This window comes from Elephantulus edwardii, unplaced genomic scaffold (assembly GCF_000299155.1).
Source record: "Elephantulus edwardii isolate Elephantulus edwardi_28Jun2011 unplaced genomic scaffold, EleEdw1.0 scaffold00037, whole genome shotgun sequence".
Lineage (NCBI taxonomy): Eukaryota > Metazoa > Chordata > Mammalia > Macroscelidea > Macroscelididae > Elephantulus > Elephantulus edwardii.
The window spans coordinates 12,636,538-12,651,944 of record NW_006399787.1 but is presented as its reverse complement, the minus strand read 5'-3'; the positions used below and the strand labels follow the sequence as shown (position 1 = coordinate 12,651,944).

The following is a 15,407-nucleotide window of genomic DNA, read 5'->3' as shown; positions in this document are numbered from 1 at the left end:
GGACAGAGCGGAGTTTAGGGCTGTTGTACATAGGGTCGCTATGAGTCGCAAGCGACTCGACGGCACATAACAACAACAACAGCAACATGCCCAAAGTATGTGAGACAAAGCTTTATTATCTATGCCTCCAAGATGTACTCTGGCTGTACCTTCTCCAAGACATAATTGTTCTTTTGGCAGTCCACGGTATATTTAAAAATCTTCTGCATCGTTACATTCATTTATCATCAATTATTCTTCTTCCACCCTTCTTCACTGTCCAGCTCTCAGATTGCATAGCAAGTGGCTGAAAAGAGCATTGCCTGAATCAGCGCACCTTAGTCCTCAAACTTACATTACTGTTCCTCAATAATTTGGAAAGGTCCCTGATTGCAGATTTTGCCCAATGCAATATGAGAATTCAAGCTGAGAGTTTTATAATATATTTTAAAAACAGAAGGGAGGAAAAAGGAAAGAATGAAGCAGAGGACTAACCATCAACTTAAATACAATCTCGAACTTTGAGAGCATTCCAAATGTTCTCAAAATGTGCCGTTTCCTGTGCAGCAACTAGGGAATGAGAAATACTGAATACAGAGTTCTTTTGTGCCCTCAAATTTTGTGATTCAGAGATTCTACAGGAAAAAGTAAATCTAACCCATAGGGTTCCCCAGGGCATTAATATTTAGAAGAGTAGGTCAGCAAATATTTTGCAGTTTTTGGGTGGGCTTGAGCCAACAACCATTCAATTAGCAGTTGAGAATTTATCTGCTGTGCCACCCGGAAGCGGCTTGAATTTGCCAGCTGCAAAGATGGGCAATCTCCTCTCCAGCGATTTACTGCCTTCGAAAATCTGCTAGAGCGTCATCTATGGGTGGGTTCAGACTCGATGAAACGAAACAACGGAGACTAGAAGGAAAGAAAAATTAAGTAGCCAAGTTTCTCCCGGAGTTCCGAGCAACGTGACTTTTAAAATGCTTTCTCTGTACAAATCCTTCAATAGCAACGGTTCTGCCTCGGTAGGGTAAAGTCATGCATTTAAATGTAGTTGCTATTATCAGTAAATGAATGAACATTTACTGAAAAGGCCCGCAGGAGATGCTGGGTAAAAAATCGGTGGGCGTGGCCATTCGAGACTAGCCCGGAGATCACGCCCCCTTCCCAGGGTGCACCGCGGCGGCTGCCTGGCGGAAAACATTTTTTACCTGTTCCCGCTCCGCGCTGTACGCACTCCAGTCATGGACGGGCTCCGGGCCAATTCTCTATTGCCCAGGCGAGGGCGGCTGCGGCGCCGCCGCCAGCCCCAGCCGCACAGCGGTTCGGTCCTGGCCCTGCCCTTGAGGCCTAGGAAGATCCGAAGGCAGCTGAGGAAGAGTGTTGCGTCCCGCATGGCCGCGCGGAGGGCCCAGGCGTTGCCGAGTGATGACGCTCAGGACTCGCGGATGGAGTCGGCGGTTGATGCTCCAGGTGATCCTTTGTCCGGTGGGGCGGCAGCGGCGGCGGCTACTCCAGAGACGGCCCCGCCTGCGGCCCGCACCGGACAGGCCCCCCGCGCTCCGGTGGAGGCGCAGACCCCTCCCGCGCGCCTCACAGAGGCGCAGACCCCACCCGCGCGCCCCGTGCCAGCTCCCGTGCCCGCCCGCGTGGTGGACACTTCGGCCCCGCCGTCCAGTGCCCAGCACGTGGCCGCCCCTGCGACACTGTCGGGTTCTCAAGGGGACAGTGCAGGGGGAGAGCCGTCCCGGGACTCCCCGCTGCAGCGCGTCCTGGCCGAGCTGAACCGCATCCCCAGCAGCCGGCGGCGGGCCGCGCGCCTCTTCGAGTGGCTCCTCGCTCCCATGCCCCCGGAGCACTTCTATCGGCGCCTGTGGGAGCGCGAGGCCGTGCTGGTGCGGCGGCAGGACCACGCCTACTACCAGGGCCTCTTCTCCACCGCCGAGCTGGACTCCATCCTGCGCCACGAGGACGTGCAGTTCAGCCAGCACCTGGATGCCGCGCGCTACGTGAACGGGCGGCGCGAGACCCTGAACCCGCCGGGCCGCGCTCTGCCCGCCGCCGCCTGGTCCCTGTACCAGGCCGGCTGCTCGCTGCGCCTCCTCTGCCCGCAAGCCTTCTCCACCACGGTGTGGCAGTTCCTGGCGGTGCTCCAGGAGCAGTTCGGTAGCATGGCCGGCTCCAACGTTTACCTCACGCCCCCCAACTCGCAGGGGTTTGCCCCCCACTACGACGACATCGAGGCCTTCGTCCTGCAGCTGGAAGGGAGGAAACACTGGCGCGTCTACCGGCCCCGAGTCACTGCCGAGGAGCTCGCCTTGACCTCCAGTCGCAACTTCACCCAGGAGGACCTGGGTGAGCCGGTGCTGCAGACTGTGCTGGAACCTGGGGATTTGCTCTATTTTCCTCGGGGCTTCATTCACCAAGCCGAATGCCAGGATGGGGTGCACTCTCTGCACATCACCTTGTCCACGTACCAGCGCAATACCTGGGGCGATTTCATAGAGGGCGTGCTACCTCTAGCTTTACAGGCTGCGATGGAAGAAAATGTGGAGTTTCGGAGGGGTCTCCCCCGAGACTTCATGGATTACATGGGGGCGCAGCATTCCGATTCCAAGGATCCTCGAAGAACCGCCTTCATGGAGAAGGTACGGGTCTTGGTAGCCCGCCTGGGGCACTATGCCCCTGTTGATGCTGCAGCCGACCAGCGAGCCAAAGACTTCATCCACGACTCTCTGCCTCCTGTGTTGACTGACAGGGAGAGGGCGCTGAGTGTGCATGGGCTCCCCATTCGCTGGGAGTCTGGAGAACCCGTTAACGTTGGCTCCCAGTTGACCACAGAAACGGAAGTCCATATGCTTCAAGATGGGATAGCGAGACTCGTGGGTGAGGGAGATCATTTGCTCCTCTATTACACAGTGGAAAACTCCCGTGTTTATCACTTAGAAGAAGCCAAATACTTGGAAATACACCCCCAGCAAGCTGATGCCATGGAGCTGTTGCTCCGCTCCTACCCAGAGTTTGTGAGGGTAGGAGATCTGCCCTGTGACACCGTGGAAGAGCAGCTCTCCTTGGCAACCATGCTATACGATAAGGGGCTGCTGATCACCAAGATACCTCTCACTCTAAACTAGTTTTTTGTTGCTTGCTAGAAAGACACTAGTGGTTCCCCCTACCACCAGCACCTTTAAAGAACTCGTGTTCTTACCTTGATGAACCTCTTTGGATAAACCTCATTGAACTATCTGTTCACATTTACCTGTACGACTGCTTCAGTGTCACAGAACTCAGATGGTCTTCGTGGAATAACCACCTTATCTAGGTACAAAAGTAAAAAGTTCAACGTGGAAGAAAGTTTTCACAGAAGTAACTTTGATCCCTGATCATTTCAGAACAACTTTTTACCATCCTCTGGCTGCAGTGTTACTCTGTCTGAGAGTTTCCAAGGAGGGTTGGAGTCAGTATATGGTTTGTTACTGTGAGTTTGTATGAACATTAGAAAAGTTATAAAAATGCCTTGTTAGAAGGAATGTGGGAAATGGTGAAAGAGAAAAAATTTGTAATGACTGAAGTGGAATCAATAATTAAGGTGGTTGTCAGATATAAAATGAATGTGTTGAATGCTCCTTTTAGGAAAAAGAAGCACATCAGAATAGGGCCAAGATACTTGAACCCCAAACAGCACAGTCCTATTCTAAGTTGCTAGCCAGGCCAGTTTCTAAGTGTGTTATATTTTTCCTTGGTGCTTGGGTGTGAAAGTTTGTGGCAGTACTCCCACAGAGGCGGCCTGTCACTTAGTTTTGCTCTCTGTAAACCAGTTTATAGGAGGCTAGCTATGAGGGAAAGCTGATGATTAGTCAGTTTCCACTCTTCCCCCCCCCCCCTTCCTTTGGCAGTTTAAAAGAAACATCCCCAATGTGGCAAGTGAATATTCACATGATTTGTGGGGAAGAGCGTTGGACTTGGAACCAGTCCTGGATTGGGATGGTGGCTGGTAGGCTGCTTGTTGAATGGCCCAAGCCTTCTGCTATGCCTAGGCCCATAGATCTTCCCGTCTTTTTTTGTTGTTGTTGTTGCACATTTTATCCTTCGACCCCCACTTCCAGCCCACCCTACAATGTACCCATTATTCTCATGCATAAGATGCATAATCATACATTCCTTTCAGACAGTTCTTCCCCTCATCTGTTATAATGCAGTGTTCATTAACCATCTACTCTTTCCTATTCCTTCCCCAGCACCCCTCCCCCTATTTTATAACAATGGTGTTAAGCAGTATTTGTCCTTTTATGGTTGAGATATTTCACTTAGCATAATGTCCTCCAGGTTCTCCAATGGTGTGTAATGTTTTTTTTTTACTATTTTTAATGCTGCGTAGTACTCCATTTTGTGAATGTACCCTAGTTTTTGTAGGTTTTCTATCCATTCATTGGTTGATGGGCACTTGGGTTGCTTCCATCTCTTTGCTGTTGTGAGTAATACAATAATAAACATGGGTGTGCACACATCTGCTTGAGTCGTGGCTCTGGTTTCTTTAGTGTATATTCCCAGTAGTGGAATTGGCAGGGTTAAATTATATTTCTGTTTCCAACGAAAATCCCACCAGACTGCCTTCCATAGTGGCTGTACCATTTTACACTCCCACTAGCAGTGAATAGGAGTTCCAGTCTCTACAACCTCACCAGCATTTGTTTGCTGTCCTGTTGAACTTGAGTATTTTTGCTGGGGGCACATAGATTTTCTAAGTATATTTTGATACAACCTGATTTCTCCATCCACTCTTCATTTAGGTCATGTCTGGGACTCTGAAAATTCTATTACTGTATCTGATAGGTTCATTCCTGTAGAGTTGGACACTTTTTATATAAACTTTAGGTTTCCTTTAACTTAGAGAAGTGGTGTTACTGTTGGGTGCTAGTCCTGTAAATAGGGCTTTGGTCAGTGTCTTTTTTTCATTGACTATGAAGCATAAAGTTCCTCTCTTGGGTATTATTGTTATGTACTTACTGTTGGATCTGAACTGACCTATGGCTGACCCTTCATCAGGTTTTCAGAGGCACACAGGAGATTACCCCGGTCTTTCACCCAAGGAACAGCTGGTGGATTTGAACTGTGCCTGCAGGTGGCAGGTAGTGCAGCTCCTTACCACCACTAGGGCACCAGAGTTCTCCTGAAAAGCTGGAGAGTCAGCTCTGAGATGCTTCCAAGTCTTCACCAAGCATAACATTTTCTTGGGTTTACACATTCATAAAGTAAAAATGACTGTTCTTTAGCCCCATGTCCCAGAGTTGACCATTATTAAAGTTTCAGGCCTTTTAGCATACAAACAGATCTTTGAGACAGTGCAGCCAAAGGGCTCCTTGGAAGCATGATTGGTGAAGCTTCAGCTCACATTCTTTGGGCATGATGCTACATATGCTATTCCTTGGAGAAGAGTATTATGCTTGGAAAGCTGGGGGGAGAGGCAGACCCTCAACCAGGTGGATTGACACAGTAAAATTGGCACAAGATAGGACTGTTAAGATCTTTTAATAGGGTTGCTATGAGTCCTACTGAATGGCACCCAACAATGAACAAAGTTTTTTTTCTTTTTTAGAAATTAATGTTTTTTTTTAAAATGTAGCCTTTTTGATCTAACCTTTAAATCAGTTTAGACAGACATTTAGTTTTGGTTTTTTTAGGGGAGGAAGCAGGAAGGGCAATGATACAAGGAGGGTGGAGGATCACAGCAAAGTACTCAGACCAGTCTCCCTTGATGGATAAACAAGGTCTCTGACGAGGGGGAGACTCAGCCGCAGCGCGGATGAAAAGCTGCAGTAGGAAGTTGTGTGGGTAGAGTGCCGGGCAACTTAAGCCGCTGAGTGCATGGACCCCGCCGTACCTGGTATTCGCGCTTTTGCAAGGAGCCAGGTTGGTCACACGCAGAGCTCCAAGGCCTTTCATGACTGTGCATCAAGCCTGGAATCGCGCCCTTGGGATTCAGAGCCCTCTATGCACAGACACGTAGTGCTACCGACCCCCACACCCCTATTGCCGACTTTGTCCCCCCTTACTCCGTCTAGACTGCCCCGTCTCCAGCGGGAGGATCTTGTGGATTCAAACCGCCTGCCTTCGGGATTGCAGTGCAGCTTCTTGGAACTAGGCTACCAGCGCTCCCTTGACATTTTATTTATTTTTTAAATTAAGGATACAAAACCATTTAGGTCAGGAAAATAACAGATTTAGAGACTGAGTGTCCAGAAGGAAAGGATTACGCCTCTCCTGTTTCTGTGCTCAAACATACGGCTGCTAGAAAACGCCCACTAAAGTCAAGGCAACGAACTTGCTCCTAGGAAACCTACCTTGAAAAGTTTCCTGGAGAAGAGTACTGATTTTCAGTGATTCTTGTCCCGTTTTGGGTTGCAAATAAACACGTCTTGCTTTCTCTTTCAGTTTTATCAGGACTCTCTCGATTTTGTATATTGTTTCTGTTAGTAAATCCTTTTGGCTTAGGGTATGAATCTAAATCAAAACAAATGTTAAAAAACCCAGCTGTACTAGGCTACAAACCATCAACAACCGCTAATAATGTAACTGATTGCTGGTAACATACTGACTACATCATGCTGCTTATTGGGACACAAATACTTGACAACACCTATAGTAGGAATTAAAGAAGGAAAAAAACTGAGGTCAGCTCCATTCCTCGTGGAAGGGCTTGGGTGTTTACAAGGTGATAAGACCGTGGAGATGAAGGGAAACAGTATTTCTAAAATAATAACTAGTCTGATTTTGAGGGCTGATTTCAAGCACTCATTAGCGATATCCTTCATTACGGTTTTTGTTTTGCTAATAGGATTTTATAATATGGCCTTGCACAGATATTTTCTGTCTTCAAATATATGGGTCTATGTTTAGGCTGATAGTATTTCTGAGTGGGGGGAAAAAGCTGTGAGAAATTCTTGTAAGTCATTTGTTTCCCCTTGAAAACATAGTGTGCATATATCTACCCTGTTCTTGATCTTCTGAAGCATTTCTTGGTTTCCTTCATTCTCTAAATTGAGTCTCTTCATTGCATGTTGAATTTCCCTGAAAGATAAGGAGGACTTCTTAGATTCTTCTTCCATATGGTAAAAAGAAGGGACAGTATAGGCAAAATTCTTCAGTTCCAGTCCTAACTTGGAAGTTTTACTGAGATTTATCTGTAAAAGTAGTGTGACCTAGTGGCAAGAAGCTGCACTGCAATTCTAAAGGCACACAGTTCGAATCCACGGGAGAAGGATGAGCAAGCTCCCATGGAAATCTGCTGGAGGGTCAGCTGTGGGTCAGTTCTGACTCTGGTACAGAATAACAACATCATACAGTGATGGTATATACATATTATAAAAATAGTGTGGAGCTTAGCTTGTGAAGTGTTGAGGTGATACATGTGAAGATACTAACTTGGTGTCATTGACTGAATGTGTCATTTCATCAATCATCACCACAGCTTTATAACGTAGGCATTGATATGTGAAGAAACGGGCTCAGAGAGGTTAAATAACTTGCCCAGGCTCTTACACTCAGTACATAACATAGCTAAGATGAGAACCAGGTTTTTGACAGGGAGAGCTTGTCAGACAAGGTACATAATAAATGTCAGTTGAATAAACTGAGTGACATCTGTGTGGAGTTTCCACCTGTATGGAGGAAAGGTGCATGAACTCAATAGGCTTGGCTTTCTATTTAGGCCAGGTATTTTTTTCTCTCTCACTTGGTAAATAAGTAAGTGAGTAACATGGGTGAGCCTGTGCTTTTACTATGATCAGGGAGTCCGTGAACAAGGGTTGAAGAATTAGTAATCCAAGAGGTGATGGTGGAACCAGAGCTTTAACACTTACTTTAGAACAGCATCATGATTCTCCAGGAGCAGCACATTTAGAAAGGTGTCCCTAACCTGGTCCCCCTGAAGATTGAGGGCTAGTATGCTGCGGCAAGCTTCCATTCGTACGCCGGGTGAGTCTTCATAGTGGATAGCCCAAAGCAGGAGGTCTGTCAGATGAGGACTCACTTGGCCAATCTGCCCCAAAGCTGTAGAGATTAAAAGGAAGCACAATCCTCAGTCACTTGAAACTTGGTTGTATCCCAGCATCCAGAAATGGCCTTACTAGTAAGTAAGTGATATCAGAAGCTGTATGATAAATTGATTATTACAAACAGTATCTTTGTTTTTGGATGGCAATTAATCATTAGAATTTTAGTGATAGGTTAGAGTGGGACATTATCTTTAAAAGAAAACGAGGAAGGTTGACTGACTTGTGCATTTGAGTTGCTTGTAACTCATAGTGGCCCTGTGTACAACAGCTCTGAACCCTACTCTATCCTGAGGCAAACTTATTCTGGCATTATCTACCTCCATTCTCCCCGTCATTGTGATAGTCTATCTCATCCAGGGTCTTCCTCTCCTGCACTGTCCCTCCACCCTTCTAAGCATGATGTCCCTCTCCAAGGCCCCCTTGTAACATGTCCAAAGTATGTCAGATGAAGCTTCAGAATCCTTGCCTCCAAGGAGCAGCCTGGTTTCACCTTCTCCATGACGAACCTGTTTGTTCTAGCATCCCATAGTACATTCCATACTCTTCTCAAGCACCACAGCTCAAAGGCATCAATTCAGATCTTCTGTCTTCCCTAGTCATTGTCAAGCTTTCTGATACATAGCAAGTAATTGTGAAGACCATGGCCTGGATCAGGCCATCTTAGTCTCCAGACTGACATCCTTGCTTTTCAGTACTCTGGAGAGGTCCCTGAAAGCAGATTTTCCCAATACCCCTTTTAATTTCCTGGCTGATGGTACCAAGAGTGTTAATTGTGGGTCTAAGCAAGCTGAACCTATTAATAATCTCTTCACTGTCTTTCATGATGCTGCCAATCGGCCCAGTGGTAAGAATATTTTTTTTTTATAAATTTTTCATTTTATACTGGTTTACTTACAAAGTTTATATACATTGTTTTTCACACCTGATCTTTCCCCTTTCCTTTCCCCACTCTTACATCCACCTATCAAATTGTGCAATCCTATGATTAAGCCAACCCCCCTTCATCCTCACCCATCTGCTGCTCCTTCACCTTGTATCCTCTCACATGTTCTACAATAATGGTCTTACACAGTAATTGTCCTTGTGGGACCGAGTTAGTTCACTTAGCATAATGCTCTCCAGTCCCTCCCAAGTTAGGTAATAATTTACAAAATCATTGCTCTTGTGTGCTGAATAGTATTTCACAGTGTGAATATACCATAATTTCGCAATCCATTCCATTGTGGTTCGACATTTGGGCTATTTCCATGTTCCCGCTATGGTAAATAATGTTGCTATGAACATTGGTGTACAAGTTTCTATTTGTGCCTCAGTTTTCATTTTCTCAGGCTATATTCCAAGCAGTGAAATAGCTGGGTCATATGAAATTTCTATGTTCAGCTTTTTGAGGAAGTGCTAAACTGCATTTTACAATCCCACCAACAATGTGTAAAACCACATCCTCTCCAACATTTATTACTTGCTGCTCTGCTAAACTTTGCCACTGCTGCTGGGGTAAGGTGGTATCTCATTGTGATTTTGATTTGCATCTCTTATTACCAGTGATATTGAGCATTTCTTCATGTGACTGTTGGCTATCCAAATGTCCTCCTCTGTGAAAAATCTTACCATGTCTCTTGCTTATTTTATAATTGGATTATCAGTCTTTTTCTTCAGGAGGCCCAGGAATATTCTGCAAACTTCTGTAATGAGACCCTTGTCTGAGATGGTATTGCCAAATGTTTGTTCCCAGTCAGTAAGTTTTCTGTTCACCCTATTAGAAAAAGTTTTTGATGAGCACAGAGTTTTAATCTTTAGAAGGTCCCATTTGTCAATTTTATCCTCTTGAGTTTGTGCATTTCTGACTGTATTTGGCAGTCTCTTTATTACCATAGACTAACTAGTCCATCTAAGCTTGATCACAGTTTGTCTCTTATGAACTTTATGGTTTGGGGCTTTCTTCCCAGGTCTCTGATCCACCTTGAGTTGATTTTGTGTATGTGTGAGATGTGGATCCTGTTTCAGCAGTTATCAGTCCAGTTTTGCCAGCACCATTTTTTGAAGAGGTTATCATTTCCCCATTTGATAGGTTTTATTTCCTTGTTGAAGGAAATAAAGTTGACTGTAGATAGATGGGTCCAGTTCTGGATCTATGTGTCTGTCATTGTACTAGTACCATGCTGTTTTGGTTACTACTGCTGTGTTTTGAGGTCAGGGAGTGCTATGCCTCCCACTTCATATTTGTTTTTCAGAGGTGCTTTGCTTATCTGGGGACTCTTTTCTCTCCAAATAAACTTGATAATTTTTTTCAATCTCCTTGAAAAATGAATTTGGTATCTGTATTGGGATTGTGTTGAACATGTAGATTGCTTTTGGTAGGATTGTCATTTTCACAATATTTAGTCTTCCTATCCATGAACAAGGGACATTTTCCCATTTATTTAGGTTTTTATTGTGAGAATCTTTGTTTTCTTGATGTTGAGCTTCAAGACATATTGAAGGCTGCAGTCTTTGACCTTCTGCAGCAAATGCCTCTTGTCCTGAGTTTCAGCAAGCAAGGTTGTGTAATATCCATAATGTAGGTTGTTGAGGAGTCTTCCTCCAATCCTGATGCTACATTCCTCCTCATAGAGGCCAGCCTCCTGGATGATCTGTTCTGTGTATAGGTTAAAAAGGTATGGAGATAGGATGGATCCCTGGTGCACACCTTTCCTGATTTTGAACCATGCAGTGTTTCCTTGCTCCGTTCTGACGATTGCCTCCTGGTCCAAGTATAATGTTTTGTATAAGTACAATCAACTCTTCTGGGATTCCCATTCTTCTCAAAGTCAGCCACGATTTGTTGTGATCCACACAGTCAAATGCCTTTGCATAGTCAATGAAACACAGATATTCCTCTGGTCTTCCCTGCTTTCAGCTAAGATCCATCTAACAGTAGATATAATATTCCTAGTACCATGGCCTCTTTTAAATCCAGCCTGCACATCTGGCATTTCTCTGTTGATATGCTGTTCCAGTCACTTTTGGTTAATTTTCAGTTGGATCTTGCTTCCATGTAATAGTAAAGATTTTATTTGAAAATTTCCACACTCTGTCGGTTAACTTTTTTTTTAGAATGGGAATAAATATGGAGCTCTTCTAGTCCATTAGCCACGTAGTTGTCCTCAGGATTTCTTGGGACAACTTGGTGAGCACATCCAGGGCAGCATCTGTTTGTTCAAATATGTTAGTTGGTATGTCGTCAATTCCTGGGGCTTTATTTTTGCCAATTCCTTCAGAACAGCTTAAGCTTCCTCTTTCATCACCACGGGCTCTTGATCGATCATATGTTGTTTGATGAAACTCTTCTGTGTCAGCCAATTCCTTTTGGTACAGTGACACTGTGTACTTCTTCTATCTTCTTTCAGTGCTTCCTGGATCATTTAATTTTCTGTCCAAAAGCATACTTAAGTATTAGAACTCAAAGTTTGAATTTGTTCTTCAGTTCCTTCAGCTTAAGAAATGTTTAGCAAGTTCAGCCCTTCTGATTTTCTGACTCCAGTTCTTTGCACATTTCATTACAATACTTTGCTTTGTCTTCCTGTGCTGCCATTTGAAATCTTCTGTTCGGCTCCTTAACTTCTTGATTTCTTCCCTTTGCTTTGGCTTCCTGGTGCTCTAGTGCAATATTGAGAGTCTCTTCAGACATCCATTTTGGTCTTGTCTCTCTGGAGACTAAGGTGCATTTATACAGGGTATGGTCTTTGCAATCACTTGTTATGCATCAGAGAGTTGGACAGTGACTAAGGAGGATAGAAGGAGAATTGATGCCTTTGAGCTGTGGTACTGGAGAAGAGTATTGAGGGTACCATAAACTGCTAGGAAAACAAACAGATTCATCCTGGAAAGGGTTAAACTGGGTGGCTCCTTGGAGGCAAGGATTCTGAGGCTCCGTCTGACATACTTTGGACATGTTGTAAGGAGGGACCGGTCCTTGGAGAAGTACATCATGCTTGGTAGGGTGAAGGGACAGCGCAGGAGGGGAAGGCCCTCTATGAGGTGGATTGATTCAGTGACTGGGGTAATTGGGATGGGTGTATTGGAGACAGTGCGATTGGCACAGGACAGAGCAGAGTTTAGGGCTGTTGTACATAGGGTCGCTATGAGTCACAAGCGATTCGACAACACATAACAACAGCAAACAAATGTCTTTGTAATGACCTTTTCATTCTTCTTAGATGGTACACTTTTTTTGTTTTGTTTTGTTTTTTTCTTCTTGTATGCCATCAAATCAGATCCGACTGGCACAGGAAGAGATTGCTCCTCCTCCAGTGGTGCATCTGGTGGATGTGAACCGTGTACCTTTGGGGTTGCAGTGCAGTTGGATGATATTCTTGATATCTTCCCACAGCTCCTCTGATCTTCGCTCATTAGCTCCTAGTGTTCTAGGCCTCAAACCTGTTGCTGAGATGGTTTTGAAATTTAGGTGGGAAAGGCTCAAGATCAAATTTTGGTTCCTGTGGATTTGATTTAACCCTCTTTAGCTTTAGTTTGAACTTACATGAGTCGTGATGGTCTGTTCCACCATCAACACCTGGCCTAGTTTTCACAGCTGATACTGAGTTTCTCCAGCAATTCTTTCCACAGATGTAATTGATCTGATTCTGTGCATACCATCATGTGTATAGTCTGCAATTGATGTTTCTTTTCTTTTTTTAATTTTATTATTTTTGTGTGTGTACTGTCAAGTCAGATCTGACTGGCACAGGAGGAGATTGCCTCTCCTTCTCCAGCAGAGAATCTGGTGGATTCGACGTTTAGGTTTCTTATAAAAGCTATCTGCAATGAATAATTGGTTGTATAGAGTTCTATCATTCTATCTCAAGCCTCATTTCTGTCACTAAGTGTATGTTTTCTGACTACTGATCTTTCTTCCCTGTTCCCAACTTTTGCATTCCAGTCACCATTATTATTAGTGTATTATTTATTATTAATGCATATTATTGATTGCATGTTTGATCAATTTCTGACTGCAAAAGTTGGTTGAAATCTTCTATTTCTTTCTTTTTGGCTCTGGTGGTTGATTATATTAATCAGTGGTAATTAAGGCTATAAAACAGTGCCTATGAATGTGTGAAAACCAAAAAATTATATGTAAACCTTCACTCAAAACAGAAATAAAAACTCAAACAACAAGAAAGCTGACCCACTCCGTGGAAAAAGGAATACCTAAGAGGGGGTGTGTACTGTCCCAACTCTTCTAGACTACCTATTGGTCTTGGGATAAAATATGGGACAGCAAACTTAATACCAGCCTAATCAAGGCAGAGTAATGTGGCAGAGGGGAGACATAGTTACTCCATAGGTTTACCTAGCAGTTTCACCTGAAACCACCAAAGAGAAAAGCAGTGCTAACAATTCCTATAAAGAAACTGAAGAAATTAGCAGAGTTTTACATCTATCTTTAGCAGTCTTGGATCTGGTCTGACATTACAGAGTCCTAATGTTGCAGCTTCTAGGGAAAATAAGACATATCCAATAGTGGGAATTTAGGGAATTTATCCTTGATTTTGTTGGCAGGGACTATCTAGCTGTCCCTTTGCCATTATAAGTTTGGCATAGAGGGAGTTCTGGTGGCCTAGTGGCAAGAAGCTGCACTGGGATTGCGGAGGTACACAGTTCAAATCCACCAGATGCTCTGCTGGAGAAGGAGGGGCAATCTCCTCCTGTACCAGTCAGATCTGATTTGAGGGTACACACATTTTAAAAAATTTTTTAAAAGTTTGGCATAGGATCTTTATTTAAAACTCTAAAGAAACTTTCTCTTCTCAGGCTAGGCGCTAGTCAAAAGTTAAATCATCCCCCCGCCCCCTGGATTTTTAAATATCATTCTGTATTAGTTTATGGTAAGGTGTTTGAGGTTGAGCTGAAACTTATTTTTATATACCTTGAATGGCAAAGGCCTTGATTTTCCAGTACGGATCTCTCTGCATCAGATTCAGGAGGCATTCAAGCACCTGGGATGGATGAAAGTCAAGTGTTGAGTAGGGAGGATCAGAACAAATATGAGACATGGATCCCACTTGTCTCTAAAATGTGCTCAAATTGAAAAACGAGCTTGTATAAACTCTAGTAGTAACAGGTGAGTTGGAGGCCAAAGTATTAGCAAAAATGTAGTACTGTTTGTTGAGCTACCTAGTCTCTGGATTGATTTTTCTCAGCCCACTTCTTCAGGCCTACGTGTTTCTTGCAGGCTTCCCAATAAAAAGTAGAAATTGTAGTAAAACTCGGAGTCACTGGGTGGCATAAATGGTTAGGTGCTCACCTACAAAACTGTAAGGTTGCAGATTTGAACCACCCAAAGGCACCTTGGAAGAAAGGCCTGGTGTTGTGTTTCCCAAAGTTCACAGCCTTGAAGACTAGGAAGAGTGATAAAGAGCGATAATTGTTTACTCTGCAGTGCAGGGGAACACCATGAGTCAAAGTGGACTTGGGTTTGGTTGTGTTGTAATCCCTTTCATTGGAATTGGTCCTAATGCCCCTCAGCAAATAGGCAATGAAAAGCTAGTTAACTGAGGTGAGTGATACCAGGATTAGGTAAGCATGGATATATCCTATATTCAGAAGTCTAATTACATTGATTGATTGGCCTGTATCATTTCACCTTCCTGGTCTGATAATAGCTGTGTCTCCACAGAATGGTAATTATATTTATTATGCAAAACAGAAGATCAGGGGAATGCCCATTCCAGGTCCATCCAGTAATTGGGAGCATACTTCCTTAATTTACCATCTTGTCGCAGATTTTCAGGGCACCAGCTGCTAGACAGGCTTCCCGCCGGACTGCCACAAAGTCATCAGAGAAGCAGTTGAGGAAACTGGGGAGAAGCTTGGCAGTCATGAGCTTGAGTCCACCAATCATGGAGAGGGCTTCCACTCGCTCCTGGGAATTTCCTTGACCCAGTTTGACTCTACAAAGCACAAAGTGATTCTGTTTTCCCTCTTTAAAGCTTCAATTGCCCTCCCTCTGTCCTCATGACCTCAGGCTCAAATCTAAGCTCTAGGCTCTCCATTACCCAGCCCCACTCCTTCCTATTCAGCCGGATGCCCTTTAGGTTAAGCTTGCATGGATACCATCCTATTTACCTGCATAATTATTATCCAGGATGTGCTATGTTGACGGAAGGAATGAGGTTTCAGCAAACACTCCCTTGCCACAATCAGGTTCTTTTCTCTGCTCTCAAGTTTTTACCTTGCTCATTGGTTTTTTTGCATCTGCCTCCCACTCTATATTTAACATTCCATTTTTCTGCTACAGCAGTTAGGGCCTATGTCATTAATTCTATTTTTTTTAAATATAGTTGCTACAATCAAGGATGCTTTAGGCAGAATGTTAAATGATCCAGGAGGTATCAAAAGAAG

General features: G+C 44.3%; 2 protein-coding genes across 2 annotated transcripts in view; one reads left to right on the top strand and one right to left on the bottom strand.

Moving 5' to 3' along the window:
* HEATR4 (HEAT repeat containing 4) overlaps nucleotides 1-15,407 on the bottom strand; it is a 64,216-nt gene that overhangs the window by 15,565 nt on the left and 33,244 nt on the right. The window contains exons 10-15 of the mRNA XM_006884789.1: nucleotides 14,776-14,956; nucleotides 13,933-14,002; nucleotides 7,833-8,022; nucleotides 6,963-7,041; nucleotides 6,315-6,474; nucleotides 3,233-3,291 (exon numbers count right to left, since the gene is read on the bottom strand). Coding sequence (XP_006884851.1) covers nucleotides 3,233-3,291; nucleotides 6,315-6,474; nucleotides 6,963-7,041; nucleotides 7,833-8,022; nucleotides 13,933-14,002; nucleotides 14,776-14,956 — 739 coding nt within the window. The remainder of the gene's footprint in view (nucleotides 1-3,232; nucleotides 3,292-6,314; nucleotides 6,475-6,962; nucleotides 7,042-7,832; nucleotides 8,023-13,932; nucleotides 14,003-14,775; nucleotides 14,957-15,407) is intronic.
* LOC102855724 (chromosome unknown open reading frame, human C14orf169) lies at nucleotides 1,218-3,107 on the top strand. The gene has a single exon (XM_006884699.1). It carries the CDS (start codon nucleotides 1,218-1,220, stop codon nucleotides 3,105-3,107), a length of 1,890 nt encoding a protein of 629 aa, XP_006884761.1.

Coding starts and splice junctions, on each gene's coding strand:
- LOC102855724 (XM_006884699.1), top strand. CDS start 1,218: ATGGACGGGCTCCGGGCCAATTCTCTATTGCCCAGGCGAGGGCGGCTG.